The sequence below is a fragment of the Patagioenas fasciata genome, chromosome 14, assembly GCF_037038585.1.
Source record: "Patagioenas fasciata isolate bPatFas1 chromosome 14, bPatFas1.hap1, whole genome shotgun sequence".
Taxonomy (NCBI): Eukaryota; Metazoa; Chordata; class Aves; order Columbiformes; family Columbidae; genus Patagioenas; species Patagioenas fasciata.
The window spans coordinates 12,108,641-12,129,729 of record NC_092533.1 but is presented as its reverse complement, the minus strand read 5'-3'; the positions used below and the strand labels follow the sequence as shown (position 1 = coordinate 12,129,729).

The following is a 21,089-nucleotide window of genomic DNA, read 5'->3' as shown; positions in this document are numbered from 1 at the left end:
ATATTACTGTTTAGAAATTTTTGAAAGTCACCGTTTTGCACTTTCAGTAAGTCATAGCATGTACTAGTTACATGATATATGAATAATATGGCTGAGTTATTCTTGAAGAAGCTCTGGGACAGTTTCATCTCTTATTTGGCCTGGAGTATATCTGCACTACCATACTCAATTAGCTGCCCAATAGCTATTATTGTTTTTAAAGTATTTTGGTTTAATTATGCTCAGTTGTCACACAATTCAAAATATATGTAGAAGGAAGGCTGAGAAGAACTAAAACTTCCTAAATAATCTTATATTTGTTTTCTATAAATGGATCATTTTGAATTTCTCCTGGCATGCTTCAGATCTACTCCATACTGCCTAAGAGTAGAATTTAGTTCCTCATCTTTGGAATCCTCTTGATTGTCTAAGGGGTTTCTTTACAACATTGAATTAATTTTATTTTTTTCCACTGGACTGCCTTTAAAAGACATGTCACTAAAACTACCCATTGAAACAACTTCTCAATGTACATTTGATGTGATTACACTCTGTAGATGTTTTTCCTTGCTGCAAATTTCAGATCTCTGCTATTCCAGCATTCAGGTCTCCACAGCATGCACTGTATTTATTAAATTCATTAGCACTGGAGCATCGAGATTCCACACAGGTAGTTAGACAGTGTCATTGCCTTTCTCAAAGTAACCAGCAGTTGTGTTTGGAATGTAGGCAATTAACGTTTGCATCTCTTGTGCAGTGCTCTGCGCCTCATTTCCTAGAGGCAGACAGACCTTGTGCATCCCTGAAGCTTTTGTCAGAGCAGCAGCTTTCATTTGAAAGAACAAAAAACCAAATCAAAGCAGACCATTTTAATTTTATTTCCCTCCAAAAGCCTTCAGTATTTGCCCCAGATGTCCTACCCAGTGGCAGAATGTCACTTTAAGGAGCTGAGCATGTACTCCGTTGCCAGGTATTGCTTCTGCTCACTGAACATGAGGTTTAGGGAAATACTATTTATTCCATTATACTACACTGGTCTTATTGCTCCTTGAGCTCACAGATAAATGACAATAAGTTTAGTCACAGCTATGCTTCAAGTCTTTTAGACAGGCTGACATCCCATGAATTAGTAATGTTAGATCTAGTCCTTCTCAGCATGGCTTCAGTTTGCAACTGCCTGGGCTTCCTTTCTCTCCTGTTAAATCTGCCTTCTTACTTTTTATAGATGGATCCGCATGAAAATATTTTGTTGAGCACACTTGAAATTAAAAATGAGATGGCTGCCTCCGAGGCTGTGATGGGGCTTGGGGACCCTAGAAGCACTATGCTGGCCTATGACACTTCAAGCATCCAGTACCGGAAAGCTGGCTTACCCAGACACAGCTTTGGTCGCAACGCCCTGGAGCGACACGTGGCACAGAAGAAAAGTAGGCTACGGAGACGCGCATCTCAACTGAAAATTACCATTCCTGACTTGACTGATGTAAATGCCATAGATCGATGGTCGCGCATATTCTTCCCTGTTGTTTTTTCCTTCTTCAATATTGTCTATTGGCTTTACTATGTGAACTAAGAAACAAAGCCACACAGGAAGCAAGAACTGGATTTCTCTTCAAATCGGTTGTACAGCCAAAAGTGGAACTTAGAAAAAAACCTATTCAGGACAAAAAGTTATTTTAAAACACCTTAGTTGCTGGCCCACTCTATGGTCTGTTTTTATAATGTTTTGATTGTATCTGCTAAATCGTAAATATGTTAAGTTGCAGTATGGACATTTTCCCTTTACAAAATATAAGTGCATTTTGAGTGTGAAGGCAAATTGGATTTCGACAATCACTTCTGTCTCATGGTCCCTCACTATTTTTTTTCTATTTTTTTTTTTAATGGCCATTTGTGTTTAGTGATACAAATTATAGAGTGGCATTTGAGAAACAAGTTCTAGGTTCAACAGCAGTACATACCATTCCCAGGGAAAGTGCATATCAAGACATGCATCTACACTTAAGAGAGTGTATAAGTTTGTTATCATGCTTATGAAGCATATACACTTTACCTTTTAAATGTGTAAACTTGAAAACAAGTAGTGCCTATCATCTTTCCAAGATGATAATGGTCAGAGGTTTCCCAACCATATTCAGGTATTTCCTGTTATTGGAAGAACTAAACCTTTGACCTATAATATTAAGGTTGGGTGTTTGCACAGAAGCTGAAGCAAAAAGCACTAGTTTTGTCTGGATTTTAGAAGAGAGAACATATGCTCATAACCACAATGACTGTAGCTGTGATCAGTAGAGGAATGTAGCAATGGTATAAGAATACTCGGAGTGGGTACATACGCTGCTGGCTTTTATTGGGGAAAGGAAATCATCTGTCCAAAGTGCCAAAATCGGTTGGCCAAATAGTCATTCTGTAGGTGTCCGAAGGAAACCACTGGTGCCCTGCCTTTCTGGGGTAGGGGAAGCTAAAGAACAACTAGAAAATATGGGGCCAAAGAGAGGAAAAGCTATGTATTTGTAAAAGTATATATATATATATATATATATATATATACACACACTGTGCAAATGAATGTTGTCAGTTATAGTACATACCCTAGTCTGCAATGCTCATGTGGAGTCGTGTGATTTCTTCCAAGTTTGCAATCTTTCCAGTGTTATGCTTGCCCCTGTTATGGTTAACGTCCTTGCATCCAGTTTGATTAAAGGTATCATAACTCCTCCAGCAGTAATGATCCAAGCGTATGTACTTCAGGACAAAAAACACTAACAGGGTACTTTCTCAGTCTGGATTAGGCAATACCTTTTAACTTTTTATTTTGTTTTCCTTGATGCAGTGTTTTAAAGTGAAAAAATTTGGTAGCCATAGCTTTAAGAGTTCAATTACACTCTTGATTGTTTCCCGCTTTAGGATGGTTTCCATTGGAAAAACTAGCAAATTTCAGTTTTGCTTTAGGAAACTTTTTGAAATAGAAGGTTTTGTGTTGGGTTGTTGTTGGTTTTTCTTTTGTTTTGGTTTGGGTTTTTTTTGTTTGTTTTGGTTTTTATTCCATAGAACTTTACTCTTATGGGAAAAATAGAATAGACAAAAATAGAACTTTATAGGCAATTGCTATTTAGTCCATTGTGGAACATTTTTCTGTAATGAAAATTTTTGCAAGAACTGTAGAAAAAGTAAAAATTCCTGATGGATTTTACTGGATCGGATCCCCAGTATTGTTTCACACAAAATATTTCGTGAAGCAAAAGCCACATCTGTTGTATCTATGCTACCTCTCATCTGTGTACAAATTTCCGAAAGAAACTAGAAGGATCTTCCAAATAGTGAAGGATTTTTTTCAGGTAGATGCTTTTTCTCCATTTGAGGATTCCTTTGGCAAAATACTTTAAGATAGTGCTTAAGACTATTTTTCATAAAGTATTTTCTTTATTTTCTTGGAATTTTTTGTTCTTGCATTGAAAGAATGGTTTCCCTAAAAGTTTCTGTGGGATTTTTTTTCCCATTTGACAGTGAACGACAGTGATAGGAGGAAAAGAGTTCTGGGAACTAGTAGTCCAATTTTCTGACTTTGTTTTGGGCATATCATATGCTTATTTCTGCTTCAAAAGGGAAAGAATAGTTTTGAGCCTGAAATGGGATTTGCCAGACATACACACAACCTGTTGTTCTCAAGAGAGTTGTATGTACGTTCATGTAGTGCCACCAGGTTCAGACTCTGCAATATCTAGAGACAGGCTTTCATCATGCGATTAACTTTTCAAGTCAAAATGTACTTTTTGCTCACATACTTAATTTCTGACTGCATTTCATGCATAATGCAATAAGCTTTGTAGATGCATTTGGAATGTGAAACGTTGGATTTTTTCCCATTTCCAAGAAAACGAACGACATCAAAATTCAGTATTTCTCTTCAAAGTCTGTTCTTTAAAAATGGTATTAATTATCATAAATAAAAGCAGTCTTACTGTATTCTTCTAGAAAAGCTTTTCTTTTGTTCCACAAATTGCTGCCAACTCCTTTCTTATTTCACAGAAGCACAGTGTGAATACAGGGAGCTCACAACCTGTTTGTGACTGATATACATCAAATATAAAATCTTACAGAGAATATGTTGACTCTGCATCGCTTTACTGCATCAGCTATTATGAAAATCACAGAGACTGAATCCTGGAACTTATTTGAAGTTACAGTACAAGCCATAATGCTCTCTGATGTCGCTATTCAGAGAGTGAAAGAAAATGTCTTGTTTCTGCTCAGGTGTCTCTAGGAAAGATAAATTATCTGGGTGGAAGGAGCACTTTTGCTTTTACTACGTCCTACTAGCTGTTAATGTGATGTACAAAACTGGTGAAAGAGAAGGTTTCTATCATTTTGTACCAAGGCTTAACACTGTGATATAAAAAGACGGGGGCAAGAGAGACTGGTGAGGCACTGTCAAGGGAGAAGTATAACTTGAGCACTTACTCCTCTTCTGAGATACTTGAGTGAAAGTGAGAAATTATGCCAACATCAGGAGATATGGGGTTTGCTACCCTCTAGGTAAACTAGAATAAATTTACTTTTGAATTGACTGAAAATTAATATTGTAGATCTTTTTAATCTTGTTGTTAGTTTCAATAAGCAAATATCGAAGTTAATAATTTAGATAAACCTTGTAATATAATTTTAGTTGCACATTTTATTGTTCTATTAGACATAATAGCCAGCAATTAAGGTGTTTTTCATCTTTGTGAAATTCATGGGCAAATTATGACTATAACATGGCACAGTTTTAATGAAAACTTTGAGATCAATCTGTAAATATATACTGTACATGACTGCTAGTAAGTATGATACACATTTTCAGAACTGAAAATTCATGCAACATATTTCTGTGTTTGCATAAGGAATGTTATGTTTCGTATTGCAGTTTAATGACTGGGAAGAAAGACTCAAGCAATGACATCGTGACCATTTCTTTTCTCATTCCCAGGGGAGGAGGAGTCTTAGATAACAGCATGTGGCAGAGTTCTTCAGAGAGTTTTCACATTCTAACAAAAAGGACATAAAATCTGTAAGGTACAAAAGCACAACGCATAGAGAAAATGAGTGGGGAACAAAACCTATTTATTTCAGATAAATATGCATTAAAATTAAAGCTCTATTAATTTTCACTATGATTATGAGACTACGTTCCCATTCTATACTATAACACAGTACTAAATGTAAGTTAATAGAGGTTAAACATTATTCAACTGTATGTACATATAGACATATACCTGCATGTCTATATGGACATACGTTTACATATATACCTATGCTGAGTATATATGTGCACATCCATTCATATGTTGGCATATTAAAGGAATAAGCTAATAATAGTTTCGTTTCTACCATCAACCAGTGTATGAATATATTTTTGAGAAAAAAAAGATTAATGTATTTAAAAAACCAACTTACTATACAGGGTAACTGGGCATTTCTATATCAGCAGATCAATGCTTATAATTCGTATGGAGCATTGCACCGTTTGACATGACAATACTGTACCTTCTAGCATCTGAAATTAGACTAGTCCTCACATTGCTTGCCTATTTCTTCTCTCTCTTTTTATAACAGCATTATCCACTAGTAAGTTTTCAAAACCAACAAATTCCTTGGGGAACTGAGGAAAAAAAAGGCAAAAATATGACCTATTTCTAGAAAATAATCTAGGGTTGGGATGGCCAGGGTACAATGCTATATCAGTAGTGATCATAACATTTTGCTATGTGTACATAGAACATACAATGTGAGCAACCATAACTTAAGCTGAACGTGTGTAAATATTATCAGATTTCTTAAACATTTTTAACTTCTAATTTGTACTTTATGGTAAGGCAAAAAGCTAATTCTCCTTATGGTTTAGGTTGATGTGTCCTAAAATTATGTAAATAATTAAATAAGCTGTAAATGAGCAGTCGATAGATACAGTAATTGTTTAGTGACTTTTTTTTTACTAAGTACAATAATTGCAGTGCTCTAGCAGAGTAATTTAAACACCCTTTTGCATAAACAGATTTGGATTCCAGATATGAAAAGGTACAGAAAGTACTGTAGTGTAAAATAGCCATTGCGGCAGTGTTACTGCTAGCACAATTGATTCTTTTGTATGGTTGACCTGTTCAGGCACCAGAAGGTATTAGGTTGGCACTCAGTACTCAGAGTAGCATTGACAAATAGGGCCTGGTTCTCACAATAAGGCACCTTTATGTTGCTCCAGTGAGTGGAGAAGTAAAGGAATCCAGGGTAAGTGAGAATTCAGCTGTCGGCCGTTTCATTACAGAGAGCCTGCACATGGCGTCTCTCTGTTTCTGAAATCTGTATCTCTTATGGTATCCAGTATTAGACTTATATTTTTCTTTAAAGAAAAAACAAAAAACAAACAACAAACAAGGATGCTTGACTGTCGTTAGATAGCATAGTCCCCCAAAGCCAAAGAATCTTCACTCCAGAAATTGTTTAAAAGGGAAATCTAACAAGTCACTGCTTAACACCAAAGGTAAAGCTTAATGAAATGCACTAGGAACTTTGTCTAAATCTTTAAGAAGCAAATGGAATGTTGATCAAAAATACTGCCCTATTCTACTTTGTAAAAATAGTAATAATTTAAATATCCATTAATATAAAATTGAAATACATCATCTCTACAAGAATATGCAACACTAACATTTCATAAGTATAAAATTATTTCTTCGTAAGTGCTTTGACAAAAAATGAGACTTAAATGATGAAAAATCTCACCTCTACTTTCATACTAAGGGTTGTATTTTTTTAATGTTTTTCAGACATGAGATCATCTACTCCAATTTGATAGCATTTTGTATGTTTTCACTGTTACTGTCGTTTGACAGATAAGTCACCAGGCTGTATTGTTCGTGGTCTGTCCTGTTACTTTCAGTTGAAGACAAAAAGAATATTTGAAACATGATTAATTCTTACAAGCTGACTATAATTTGACTTCTATCACGTTTTTATTTGCATGGGTGTTTAAATGGTTCTGTTAGTACTGTCTTTGCACAGTTCTGATTTATTTTTTTTACTTAGTACTATTTACTTCATAATGTAGTAATCATCAGCCTTACTAATGACCTTGTAGCCTTTCTTATATGCACATAATGCACATTTTCCAATGGCTAGAAAATGCGAAATACTAGTGGATATCATTGCATCAGATCTTCATGTCTTTCTCAAAAGGACTGCTAACCTCTGGGATATATGAGGTAGTAAAATGATGATTGTAAATGAGTAGCACATAAGAGATATTTTCTTGAATTTAAAATTATTGCAGCCAGTTTCAGCATGTAAATATATAATAATGTTGGCTAGTGTGTAATTCTTGAACTAAAAAAATATAAATAAAGAAAACGTAAAAGATGTATATGTAGTTGTGTTATGTTGGGCAGGCTCATTTCTCAAAGTTGCAGAAGATTACAGTTCTTATCTGAAGTGAATATCTATGAATTTGGGTCAGAAAGAGATACTAGGAAGCTGGACATTGAGGCATCTGAAGTGGAGGCTTAACCTGCAGAGATGCAGCCATAAGCCCAGGTTAGTTTACGTGAGCAGCACTCAGGGGCAGCTGAGTGTCTGGGGAATATAAGCAACGTACGGTGAGAAGCTCAGTTCTAGTCAGTAAGAAGATGAGGAGGGGAACAGCTGAAAATCTCAGAAGTTCTGGAACTCTCTTTCAAAGTCAACACATATGAATCTGTTACTGATGGTAAATTGCTGGTGTCCTTATAGAAATATGGTAGCAGCTGTTCGCAATGGGATGGTATTTCCTTATACAGCAAAAAATCAAAACAGCCTTAAGTCTGTCTATGTGGACTTAAGATGTAGAAGACCAGTTCCATTTCTTCCTGTTTCTACTTAACATCTAACAGGAGAGATCTTTGATAACCAAATTATTGACCCTTTCAGGATGGTGGATTTAGCAGATTTTCCTGTAGGAGCATTCCTGTTGCATTTAAAAAAAAATTCAAGATTAACAGCCCAGGAGGAGAGTGCAGTCGAACATGGTCAGAGAGGCATCTGCATTGCTGTACTCCATCTGCTGGCCGGTCTGTGCAAAACCTTATTGGCAGTAGCTGGGACCAGAAGCTGGGTCTCCTTTCATGCTCTGAGGATGTAAAATGTCAACTAATGCAGCTCTGCTCTTCTTCTTTCTGTCCTAGTCGATCTTGAGCATTAAACAGACTTCAGAATTAGTCTTGTTTGTTTGCTCTGCTGAGAGAACAGTTCACGTCTATTAGTTTTTCTTGTTTTATGCCAGCCCACCTCTAATAAAAGGGGATTCATAGCTGTGTTTCCAAACCCCAAGTATCACTACATGGGGGAGATGGCAGGGTATGTATTGGTAGACTTAGCTGTATATACCCACCGTTTGTGCCACAACATGATTCTTTGGTTGATCCAACCAGGAGGAGCAGATGGAGCATCAGAAAAGAGAGCAAATGGCCATCAGGCAAAAGGCTGCCAAAGACTAAAGCTGCCAAACCATCATTGTTGTCTGGAAATGCAGACAGCAGTTGGTAATTCCTTTTGAAGTTAGCCACCTGGCTACTCTCTGTTCGCAGCCCCACAAGAGCACTGCTTTAATGATGGATCTGTTCTGTCTCGCTTTTCTGTGGATAAAGAGCACCGGTTCTGCAGACAAAGAGCAGAGATGGAAGATGAGAAGACCCGTGAGCCTTGCGGCTGGTACTGAGGTGAGGAGCTGCTGGTTGCAGGATGCTGGATAGAACATGAGAAGTAAAACATTCCAGACTATTAAGGAAAACTGAAGTGCGACTTCAGGTCTTCACTGTTCAAAATATATCACATTTTCCTCTGAAGCTTTTGAACAGTAGATCCAAGTTCTGAAAAAAGACTAAAATGTCAGCACAGTTGCTTTGTTAGAAGTATGTGATGTACTGTCAGCCCCTATTTTCAGAGATTGTTACAAGCAAAGGATTTCAACTTAGACTGATTTGTGATTTTAGGGTCTAAAAATATTTCTATTTATTGGTGAGTATCATTTCCAAATCAAAATTTAGCAAATTGTGTATCTACCTCTTCTCCTGTCTGTATCTATAAATGTGTTTAATGTTATCACACCCTCATAGGTGTTATATCAAATCCACTGGCACAAAAATAAGACTAGTACTGCAGATTACTTGAATAACTTTTTTTTCCCCTTTATTCTATTCTGAGATTTAATACTTCATGATGTGTAATATGGCCTCCCTTCATTAAATTTACTTGACTGCAAATTGGAAAAAAAAATTGGCTTCTGTTGGTAAATTATACTGTTAAATATATCTGGATAATCTGAAATTAGCAAAACATGTCAGAAATTACGTAACATCACACTTCTCAACTTATAAAAGGAAAATCAATATTTTAAAGAACAAAATTATGCATCTGTCAAATATTGAACAGCTGTGAAAGAATCAGATAATGTGAACTGGCTTCCAACATGTTGTAACTGTTGCATATTAAATAAATGTAACATTAACAGCTACATAGCAAGCACATTCACTAATGCAAATTCTTTGGTTATCAAAATTAATGACCAGCATGACATTATTAATTTGTAATGCTTGTTATTCTTGAAAGATATTTGGAGTGACGGATTTATTATGATGTTCCTATGAGTCTAGGCAAGCAATAAATTTAATAAAAAATGATGGTTATGTACAGAAATGGGGGTTGGGTGTTCAGGTGATGTAAATTGCTCGTGAAAATGGAGATAGGCTGGCCTTGACCGAGACTCTGGCCCAAGCAGCTTTTTGTTGAAACGTCTTTATTTGTTTCTGTTTTGTTTTGTTTGAATTTCAGAGCAAAAGTTTTGGATACATCTTATTCTTGGAACAAAAGTCTTTTTCACTGTTTCTGACAGGCTGTCAGAGCTGACATAGTGCATTCGTTTTGGCACTCCGATGGCTAAGGGCACGCTTCCAGCTGAGACCTCTTGTTAAAAACTTGTTTAGAAAGAATATAGCCGAGGAAACAATATCTTCCTGAAGTTCTGGATGCTGGATTAACTTCATTAGGTTCCCTTACAAATGCTTGAAAAACTAAATCATGCAAGCTGTGCACATTTTCAATTTCAGTGCCATTTCTTTTTCAAATGGTAGTTGAGTGGAGATATGTGTATATATGTATGGATACATAAAGGCACATATACATGTCTGAGCTTGGTTAACAGTCTAAAAATGATGCTTTCTAAGCCCATGTGAAGCTTGTCTGTGGCCTTTGAGATCTCCTTGTCAAATGTTTCCAAAGGTCTTTTCTGAAGAGTCTGATTGATTGTGTCAGTTTTTAAGCTTCAACTTTTTGATACAATTTTATGGCATTGATGTGTATGAAGGGACTGCAAAGAGAGATCGCAGGCAGGTAGAGGAGTACAACATCACACAGGTTACAGGCATTTAAATCCTGTCATGCTCTTTGAAAGCAGCAAAAAGGGCAAGATGTGCAGTGACAAACCCACGGCACAAAAGCTAATTTGGTCATAGAAGGATCAGTGCAGTTTCATTATTGATGATGATATTTCCGCTTCCATGTAATGCAAAGAAATTGTTTCTTCAGGTGAGAGGATGTTGACAGGAGAGGAATGTGGATAATAAACAGACTGAAACCTGCATGTCAGGACAGCAGAAGATTTATCTGCAAGGTTTGCAGACAAATTGGATTGTTCTTGCTGTTCTCCTGTATTTTATGTTCTGAAAGATTGAGGGGTTTTTATTGTTGTTGTTGTTAGTCACCATCCAGAAGGTATCTCAGTTAGAAATATGTGCCAAACTGACAGGAAGAAAATTCACTGGAAAAAAAAAAGAGCCTCAGCATGGGGGAATCTTGCCAATACTCTCCCAACCTCCCAAGCAGCAACAAAGTGTAATCTGCATTACCTAATTTATTTAACTTTTTTGATCTCCCACTCATAACACGCTTTAGAAGGGTTTAAACCTGTAGGAAGGACACAGTTTTACTTCCTCCATCCTCCCTTAAGTTTAATGTTTTGTTTCTTGCACAAGTTTGGAAACCTAGCACGAAGACCTTGGCTAACTCCAGTGAATCATACAAGCCTTAATTGATTTTGGAAGGGTCTACAGATCTCCACAAGAAAGGTTAAGCATTATTTATTTGCCTTCATTACTACCCAAAGCGATGTGATTACTGAACAGGTTTGACATTCAAACTAATTAAGAATAAGGAAAAGAGAGAGAAAAAAAAAAAAAGAGCTTTTATATGAGATCCAAACAAAAATTTACAAAAGCAAAAAACAAAAAAGTGGAAAGGACAGGCAGATGAAAAGTAAAGGATGTTTTCTCACACATGCTGTAAGATTTTAAAGCAAATACAAGCTGCTTTTCTGGCATAGCATGTTTCTCTGTCTTTTAACTGCAGCGTAGCCATCCATCACCTGGTTTCCTATTTCAGATTGCTCACAAGGAAGCTGTATGAGGTAATACCTCCTGGTGTTGATGAAATGAAAGGATGTCCAGCATAACTCTATACTTCTTCCCTAGGTGTGTGTATTTTACATCTGACAGTGCTTGAAAACAAATATGAAATCCTACTCCCTTTACTCTGGTGAGCAGGTTGAGGCCCAAAGGATTTCACAAGGTGTTAAGCACCTTGTTGAAAAAAACGAAGCATTTCCATTTACTATGCACACCCTGAAAAACGTTTGAGTGGTTAAAACAGTGGAGGAGGGGAAGGGGGAGGTCTTTCTCCTTTAAATAACTGAGATAAGAAGACAAATCTGTTGAGCTGTAAGTACAAAAGTTTTGCTTAGATTTTGCGATTCTCATGCATATTGCTGAAGCGAAAACTACACTGCAGGCAGAATCTGTAAAGTACTGAGAACAAAGATGGTCTTGCTCATTTGTGCCAGAATGTGTATTGATTATTTAACCATAATGAAATAGAGTGATATAGACATTGGAAAATATGAAATGTCACATTGTGATGCCCCTGCACCATTCTTGTTTAGCAGGGATGCAGAATGCTTCTTGCTATTTCTGTGTTGGAGCTCTGTCTCTGAAAGAGGATGAGAATTGTATCCCAGTATTTTTCTAGTTTCAGAGCACACAGTAAGCATGTCTATGTCAGTAATTCGTAATGCATAAAGAAATAGATGAGTTTTGATTTTGTTTCATTAGCAAAATGTCTAAATTGGACCTTTCCAGATACTTCTTCGCTTTTTGAAGACACTAAATTATTTTCTTTTATGTACTTTATATCTCCATAGAGAGCTGGACTGTTCAGTTGTGACTGCATGGACAAAACACAATGTTCTTTTTACTATTAGAGTCCAGTGCCATAAAAAATATGTATGGAAAAAATTATGCATTGTGAGTATTTACTAATGAAAACATGGTATTTGTTTTATGTGTATATTTTATACTACTGTAAATGCTTGCAATAGATTTATAAAGTTGTATAACATATTTATTTAAAGAAATTTGTAAAAAAATAAAATCATATTTTCAACAATGCAGAAGGGATCTTACCATGTTAGTACATTATTTAACACTTTTTTTTTTAAGCTATTTTAATATCCTAGTGGAAATTGTTCTCTTCTCTGGGAGATTTCATTCTTACTTTCAAGTAAAATATTTTTCATTTCAAATGTTGGGGGTTAATCTCCCCCCTGCTCCCCCTGCTTAAAGCCATCTGAAAAAACACCAAAAATTAAACACATCAGCTCAGCAATCAGCTTACCATTGAAATACTTAGATTTAGCATGACGAAGCATTGGGATAGTAGGAAAGGACAAGAAAACTCTAGCAATGATTTGTCATATATTTAGACTTTGAAAGCTTGCATGTTTTGATGATCATACTTTTAAAGTTTCTGATTCATTATATAGAATTCATAATTGATTTAACTGATGTTTCATGTAAAAGCTTAAAATCTGCGTATGAGATCTGCTGAAGCTCTGAGACCCAGTGAAGCGTGAGTAGAGGGTTCCTGCGTGTGATGTCGCTGCAGACTTGGCCTCCTCAGCTCTGCTTGCTGCCACAGGTAGGACCCATGGATCTGTGTGTCTATGAAACAGTCAATTACTTTGCACTATGCTTGTTGCACTCAGGTCACTTTGGTTTGAGGAATTAAATTACCATAACTTTTGCATATTGTGAGTTTAGAGGGATGCTGTGGGATTTCTAAAGACATTTGTCAGATAGACAATGAGCCTCCTGTCAGGTAGGGATTTGACTCAGATTTGCATCCCATATGGCATCCCCCTTCTTCTCTCCTTGGAGAGGTAAGTGTCCCTCTGCTGTCCCGAAACAGTCGGCTGTTATGTGTCAGAGTGAAGGCAACAAAGTCTCTGTGGTCACTCGTTGAGAATGTGGCACTGCCTCGGTCACTGGTACCTGCTAACAATTTGCAACAGAATGGTCCTACTGTAGGATTTACTGTAGCCCTTTACCTCTCGACTGTTGTTAAATTAGATGTTAATTACCAGATTGATAGTATTGTAATACCTGTGCCTTAACATATCACTGGTTGATAACAGAAAAACATGGTGTAACTGAAGAACTTTTTTACCGTTATTTCAAAGAACCAAGAGGCAGAACAGGAGAGAGTTAAATGAAACGTTCTCCTCAGAGATCCAAGTTAGCAATGTCTTTTATAGTTTCTCAGGTCATCAAAGGCCTGTAAGGAATTAGGATATAGAAATGAAGTTTCCAGGCCTTAAATAGCAATGGGTTAACCTAATTTTTTCGTTAGTTGTAGAATGCATAGATCTCTGCACTGAGTGGACATGCCAGATGCACCTGTGTTTTGGAAATGAGCACCTTTAATCTACTTATCCTTTCTTATATTTCTGTGCATGTTGTTGGGTATCAGCCCTCGGTGGCTATGAACAGAGCAAACAGACACCCACAGTCTACCTGCAAGGACTGTGTGAAATAATGAAGTAACAGATATGTCAAAAATAAATAGTGCCTTTGTAGACAGCTGGTGCCTAATTAATTTGCAGCAAAGCCGGGGAAGGCAGTGCCTATGGCCCTGCAGGTATCGCTGGATTTTGTTACTGCACCAATTACGATAAGCATTGCCAGCACAAAAACAGTAAGGCATTTGCTGTGCACTTGGAGGAAAGGGCTGCTAGTTATTAGTTGACTGAAGAAGTGTACTGCGAGCTTTTGTATTTGTTTTTTTTTCCTGTAATTTCTTACTCTCTGAAAGACCAAGGAGGAGAGCTTCCATTTTCACATTTTTTTTACCAGCCAACTTCCCCATTGTTTCTATCTGATCTCGGATGTTAGATCCTCAGCAGGACGTTCCCATAACACAGATAGACCAACGTAAAGTATTTCATTGGAACCAGTTCCTTTTCTGACTGCTACAGTTTATTATGGTTAGTCCATTATAAATTACATGATGTCTCCAGGGACCTGTTCTGTACTTGAAATATCACAAGACTGCTGTCATGCATAATGCTGCAGAGAGCTGCTAAATTTATATCCACTAAAAATGTGCTTTATGTTGCAGAGTGACCCACTTTAATGCATAAATGGGTTGCTTTTCTGTTTCTTTTAAGTATTGTCCTTTATTTTTTGTTTGTCCACAGTTTTAACTTGCTCGGAAAAGGCCTTTAGAAAATCTGTTATTTGTGCTTGATGTATAGTGTGATTATCATTATTTTATAGAACTTGGACATACTTCCAAATTCCCCTAGAGACAAAGCATGCAAAGGGCAATTTTGTCTGCCAGCCCATGTAAATTCTACCGGACTACATAAACAGACAACAGTAGCAGATTGGCTCCTGGAGCTTATGGTTTCTTCTGCTCCTAAGCAGTTTGCACAGCAAGTAGAGAAGAAAAAAAAGACTGTGAAGTACCAGTTACCCTAACATATAGATAATGGCAGTTTACTTGCATGTATAGTTTCCCAATCTGCCCTATGAGACAGTTTCAAAAGTATACTTTTCTGTGTGTGTGATAATAAGAATTCTTCAAATTCTAGCCTGTTTTTAACAAAAATTTAAAGCAAAGCATAATTTTTGATTCCATGTTAAAGTTTCACCTTCTTAGAGGGGAGGTAGAGGGCAGACTTAGGCTTAAAATGCCTTCAGGGTACTATAAATTGTTATCTACAAGATGTACAGCCACAGGATTTTTACCATAAAACTTTAGTGCATAGTAAGAAATATATATGGCAAGACTATTGTGCTAATAATTAATATGGCTTCCTGACATGGTTAAATAGCTGATAATATACTCCAGTGAGAACACATTTATAACTGAACATAGGGAAGAAAAGAGGCAAGTAAAAATTGAAAATATTTCTGTTTTGATTTTTTTCTAAATCACCTTAAAGTGATCAAAAGTGGCCACCAGCAGTTCTACTTCTTCCAGGCAAGAAACATCTCCTTGGTCATAAGTGACTCCACACAATCTAGACAGTGAGACTAGATGTTCAGTTTAAACCCCTTGCAGCTGAAACACACCTTCTATTCTATTCTATTCTATTCTATTCTATTCTATTCTCTTCTCTTCTCTTCTCTTCTCTTCTCTTCTCTTCTCTTCTCTTCTCTTCTCTTCTATTCTATTCTATTCTCTTCTCTTCTATTCTATTCTATTCTATTCTCTTCTCTTCTATTCTATTCTATTCTATTCTCTTCTATTCTATTCTATTCTATTCTATTCTTGAGAAAATGACACGGTATCCATTGATCCTGAAAGCTGTGGAACATATGTGCAGTGATAATGGACTTTTCTGGGCCATAAGCTCCCTTTGCACTGTGGGACAGGCAGAGATGGGTGAGGCAAGTATGTACTCTTCCTCCTGATGTTTTGGCACCATGTGCTATACTTAGCTGAATGTTGGGCTGGAATTATGTTACAGTGATGGCCTTTGCAGGAGTAAACATCAAGCTCCCTCAGCTCCTACCCCTTCTTCTTCCTTTGGAGTCCTTCTTAAGGAAATAATTCTCTCTTTCTATAACAAGAGAAGTCTGGGGAGTTATTTAAGAAACCCGAGTGAAGGATTCCTCCCTGTCTGTAAATCCTCCTTCTCTTTCACCATTCAAAAGAGTGCAGAGGTGAATCTGGAATGTCTCAAGGTGTTAACTTGAAATTTCAAACTCAGAGTGGTTATCCTGATATTTTTACAATGTTGTGTGTCGAGTCCCCTTATTTTTTAAATAGACTGAAGTGTACCTGTTACCAGCAATGCACAGAAAGAGATGCATTCCAACGGAACTTAAAACATATTTTTAAAATGTAAGATCTAAATAAGGTTTGTTCATCTGAAGACATGAAGGGTTACTAAAATACATGCTAAACCATATTCTGTAACAAACACTTTCATTATTTAAGTAATTTGCAGGGCATATCTTTCTGTGTTTACATACCAAAAAAAAAAAAAAATCCTGTTTATATGCAGGTGTTTGCAACTTTCTTTTGGCTTTAGGATGTTGCACTAAGAAGATACACCAAAATGAGACTCAAATAAATATACTATGTAAATATCATGATTCCAAATGAAATTAGTGAAAATGTCAAGAGTCTGGGGCAAAAAGTTTTGAGGATTTAAAATTTGAACGATTCCTTGCAGGCTGTATGAATTCTGGGAGCTAATAAGCTCCTCTTGATCAGCTGGACATCAGGAAAGTTCATGCATAACCTGGAGGTTCGTAAATAATAAAAAAGGGTTTCTTAAGCTGATTTTAATGAAGAACCAGAACTTTCATAGGTTAGATTTTAAATGGAAAAAGGTTAATGCAGACTGTAATTACTGATCTGTGAAGACAACTGGAAATGTAGTACTGTTTTGCTTCCTTGTTTGAGTTACTCCTGGGTAGAAAAATAGTTCAACAATTTAATGAAGATCCTTGTTAGACTCAGAAAAACAAGCATTTCTCAGTTAGACCTGATGATTACATAGGGGGTACTTAAAATAATTCAGAAGAATGCTAAAAAGGGCTCTTTTCAGCCTTCGTAAATATCAGTACTGTAAATGGGGATAAAGATATGAAGCTGGGTTTAGCAGTATTCTTTTGCAGTGAGTAATAGTTTTCTACCATTATAAAATGTCAGCTTTGTGGAAGAGGGCCCAGGAGACCTTGTGGACAAGCAGCTGAGTGCAGGTCTGCAGTGTGTCCCTGCAACCAGGCCAACTGTCTGTTGGGCAGGACTATGGGCAGCAGCCAAAGGGGAAAGTCTCTCCTGACATACGATGGTTACATTTAAATAACACACATTGGTCAAAAAAACATCTTTAAAAAAAAAGTAACCTGTTCCTGGACTGTTGCTCCAACGGCAAATTGTTCATTTTACCTCATTTTTCTTTTTCATTTCATTGATAGTAGTATGGAAAATTTGGTGCAACTGAGATTACTTTGTGTGTGATACAAGCATCATTAAGTTCCTTGTTCATACAAGTACTTCCCAAAATTATGAATATGTTCTATATTTACAGTGTCACCGCACTGTGGTATAATTAGAGGAATAATTAAAAGGACGAACTTTTATTTTTGACCAGACCATCTCCTTCCTTATTTTTGTGGAAATCTAAAGTAAGTGTAATCTCAGTGTCAAGAAAATGAAATATCTAGAACAATTCATATTACCTGAAGCAATAAGCCACATTTAAGGAAATATTCTGTATGAGTTCAAGCATTTAGTTCCATTATGTGAAATCAGAGCCTACTTATCTGCAAGAGTATGATTCAGATCCTTAAGCACTGTACGTCTTCTGGGGCTTTTAGGTTTTAAACTTCAAGGTGGCCTTTTTTGTATAAGTGTATGATTTGTCGTTGTTTTGGCAGAAGCTGCATGCAAGAATCAATTTTGCTTGTTTTGTCAGGCAGCTGCTGTTCCACATCTTAAGAGCTGCTGTCTTAACTACCTCTCAGGTCTCTTGTCCACCAATACAGTATCACAGAGTTGTCACTTGAGTTGTTGGTAAAGGCATCTCCTCTCTCTTCACAACTTTCATTCTGAACCCTCTGATTTTAGAATGGAAAAGTTTATTTGTGTAGTAGCAGTCTATTGTCTCATTTGTGTTTTGCCTGGCTTGCTTAGGACTTGTGTGCATGTGTCAATAAATGTGTTGGTAAATAATGGTACCCAAGAAACAGCACAGAATTGTGCTATCTGATCAGCATAGCTACTCATAAGGTGAAGATAGATAACGATGTTGGTTGTAGGTGGTAAAGAACAGGGAGGGGGACATAAAGCAGGGAGTTACTGGCCTAGATCTGTACCTCAGTCCTGAAAAGGACTGATAAAATCTGAGGTCTTCATTTGCTGTGGGCTCCCCTAGCCCAAGATCCTCTGGCGTGGGCTCTACAGGGGAGGCTTTAGCACCCCAAGGAATGGAGTAACTTAATTGTGTGAGCCCCTGGGGTCAGAAGCAGAGGCTGCCCAGGGCACAGGGAGGTGACCCCAGTGGGAGCCGTCATGGTTCACTGACCTAAAGCTGGAGCTGCAGCGGCTGCAGAGGCCTGACTCTGAGCTCAGGCACATCGATCAAATTTCTCAGCTGCTTCACCAAAGGTGTTTGTAGGCTCTCTGGAACTGGCATTGCTGTGCCATCAACAGCATCACTGTCCTCTGCAGGTATGGGGTTAACAAAAGCTGTCCCGTTGGAAGGATGCTTTCTGATTGGATACACCAGTCCCACTTTAGTGCTTCCAAGTGAGCCAGTTTGGTAGAATCATGGTGGTCTGAGCATTGGTTATGAAGGACTGTGAGAAACTTGAAAGAGGGGCACACATGTCTTTAACTGCATCTAGGACTAAGTAGCAGATGAGGGTTTCTGTGTCTTCTGTGATACTGATTGTGATCTCTAATGTTATGAAAAACCCACTCAAACATTCAGCACAGGACTTGAAAGAATCCTTTCACTGTGGAAACTATTAGACCCTGATGGTATTTTAATCCACTTAGATAGAGTCTTAAATTATTGATCCGAGTTACAAGCTGGAGCTTTCCTTTTTTGGATGGGCTATTGGCCTGGTCTATGTAGGGCCATCTAGTGAAGTATTCTGCCTCTGGTAGGTGCCATGAGCAGGTGTCAGGGGAAGAATATGAGAAAGCAATTGTAGAGTGGTATTTGCCAGCTTCTAGTGAGTTGTGGCTCAAGCATCCGTTGAATCAGAGGTGGTATCCTGTGCTTAATATATCTAGTGATTTCTCCTTCCATAAATTAGTATATGTACTTTTTGAGGACACATTAACTTCTGAATCTATACCATGTATTAGCAATAACCTCCATAGGTTATTTCGTGTGAAGATGTTTCTCCTTTTGGTTTGAATTTGGTTTCTAGTCGTTTTATTACAAGAAACAATGAATGGTGGTGTTAAGCTTTTCCACAGCGCTCGTAATTTTATACATCTCTATTGTATCTCCCTTTCATCATTCTTTTTACTTAATGTGGCTAATGACGCCACTGTAGTTTTAAAATATGAGAGGATAGATCACTGTGTCTGTGCTGTACATTCAGTATTTGGTTCTGTTTGAAGTGTTAACAGAAGTATCATAAACACTTTCAGTTTTAGGAGTGCTCTCTGGTAGGGTTATTATTTAGGAAGCTGGAAACAAAAAGCAAGTAACCGAATGGTAGACATAATATTTAGCAGCAGCCTTATTTGTGTTAGCTTTAAAGTATTTGCTTTGGAAAGTGGTTAGATAATATGTGATAGTCTGAGCCACCATTCATATGAAATTGTGTTGATACAAATATGCACTGAAGAGATCTTTGAGGCTATGATCACGTGAATATACTGGTAATTAAGAAAGAGAAGACAGAAATGGCAAGATGGCAAAGTTCTGGGTGTGCTGTGCTGACCAGGGTGGCAATTTTTACTCAGCGATGGAGAAATCATTTTGTCTAGAATGCTTTCAGCTAATTTATTATGACTACCTTTTTTTTTGAACCTGACTCCTATAGGTGTCACCTGTTCAGCTGCACTTCAGATGGCAATAGCTGAGTTTGGAAATACAGGGTCTTGGTTTGGCCCAGATGGTCCAGTATGCTCCTCTGCAAATCATCCCTTGCTTGGAGCTGATTTTGCTTGAGCCTTCCTGTGGCTACAGGCAAAGGTTTAAGTAGCATTTAGACAACCTACTTGCTGTTTGTCCTGGTTTGGAGGAAACCTGTGCTCCATAGGACTGTGTTTGGTTTTCGTCTATGCGAATGTGACTCCTCTGGGCCATAGGAGAAGTCTTTAGAAACGGCAGGGAAGGCTGCCTGAAAAATAGAAGCTTGGTTAAAATTGCAGGGGTTTGATATTTATTCTTTATGCTGCAGTGAAACAAATTAAGACCATGCAAATTAAGTTTGTGAAAACATCAGAGAGAGCAACGATGGAATAGCTGCTGGGAGCCCAAGGTTTGAGATGATGTTCTTCCTGACTTGTTAACGTCATGGGCAATGTTCCAAATCACCCTTCGTTAGTTTGATGAATATTTAAAGAAGTATGGGAAATGGCACAGAATACCAATATCCCAGCGATTAGGACTGCCACTAGAGGTATGAGAGAGACAGATACGTGTCCCTGTTCTGTGTAAATCCTTGCTCTTGCTAGAAGTCCCCACTATTCCAGCATATTTTTGCTGTGAATAACCTTTCTTAATTATGTGTGTCCATGAAAAAATGCCTCAGAGGATCCTCATATGTTAAAAAAAATTCTTTTGCAAATGTATCAGTGTATTCTAAAATCAAAGAGCAATATAACCTTCTGTGAATGCTTTGGAAAGTTTCACAGACAGGCACTGAACATTTCAAGAGAAAGACAAAACTCTGTGATGAAACCATCTTGGAAATGGGTTTGATTACACTGGACCTCATCTCAAAGAAATGAAGTGTCTCTTGTATACTGACTTAACATAAATCCATATCTTGATTTGCTGTACATTAAAAGATGAATGGTAGTTTGTTATTTGTTCCATGTCAAAAGAACTCCTCCTTCAGATTTATGACATATTTGAAAAACCACAACAACAGAAACAACCACAGGAAACCTGATGTGCCTGCAAATGAATCTTTGGAAGGCAAGAATACTGATCTCAATTCAGTTCCATGGACTGTAGACATAACTGAATCCTCTGAGGAAATTAAATATACAAACACTGAGTTTTA

At 37.3% G+C, this 21,089-nt stretch overlaps 1 protein-coding gene across 3 annotated transcripts in view; it reads left to right on the top strand.

The window, feature by feature from the left end:
* The window catches only part of GABRB2 (gamma-aminobutyric acid type A receptor subunit beta2), a 134,598-nt gene extending 127,227 nt beyond the window's left edge, over positions 1–7,371 (top strand). For all 3 annotated transcript variants that reach the window (XM_071814793.1, XM_065849106.2, XM_065849105.2), the window contains one exon: positions 1,205–7,371. In XM_071814793.1, coding sequence (XP_071670894.1) covers positions 1,205–1,552 — 348 coding nt within the window. In that variant the 3' untranslated portion in view covers positions 1,553–7,371. The remainder of the gene's footprint in view (positions 1–1,204) is intronic.
* The last annotated feature ends 13,718 nt before the right edge of the window (positions 7,372–21,089 follow it).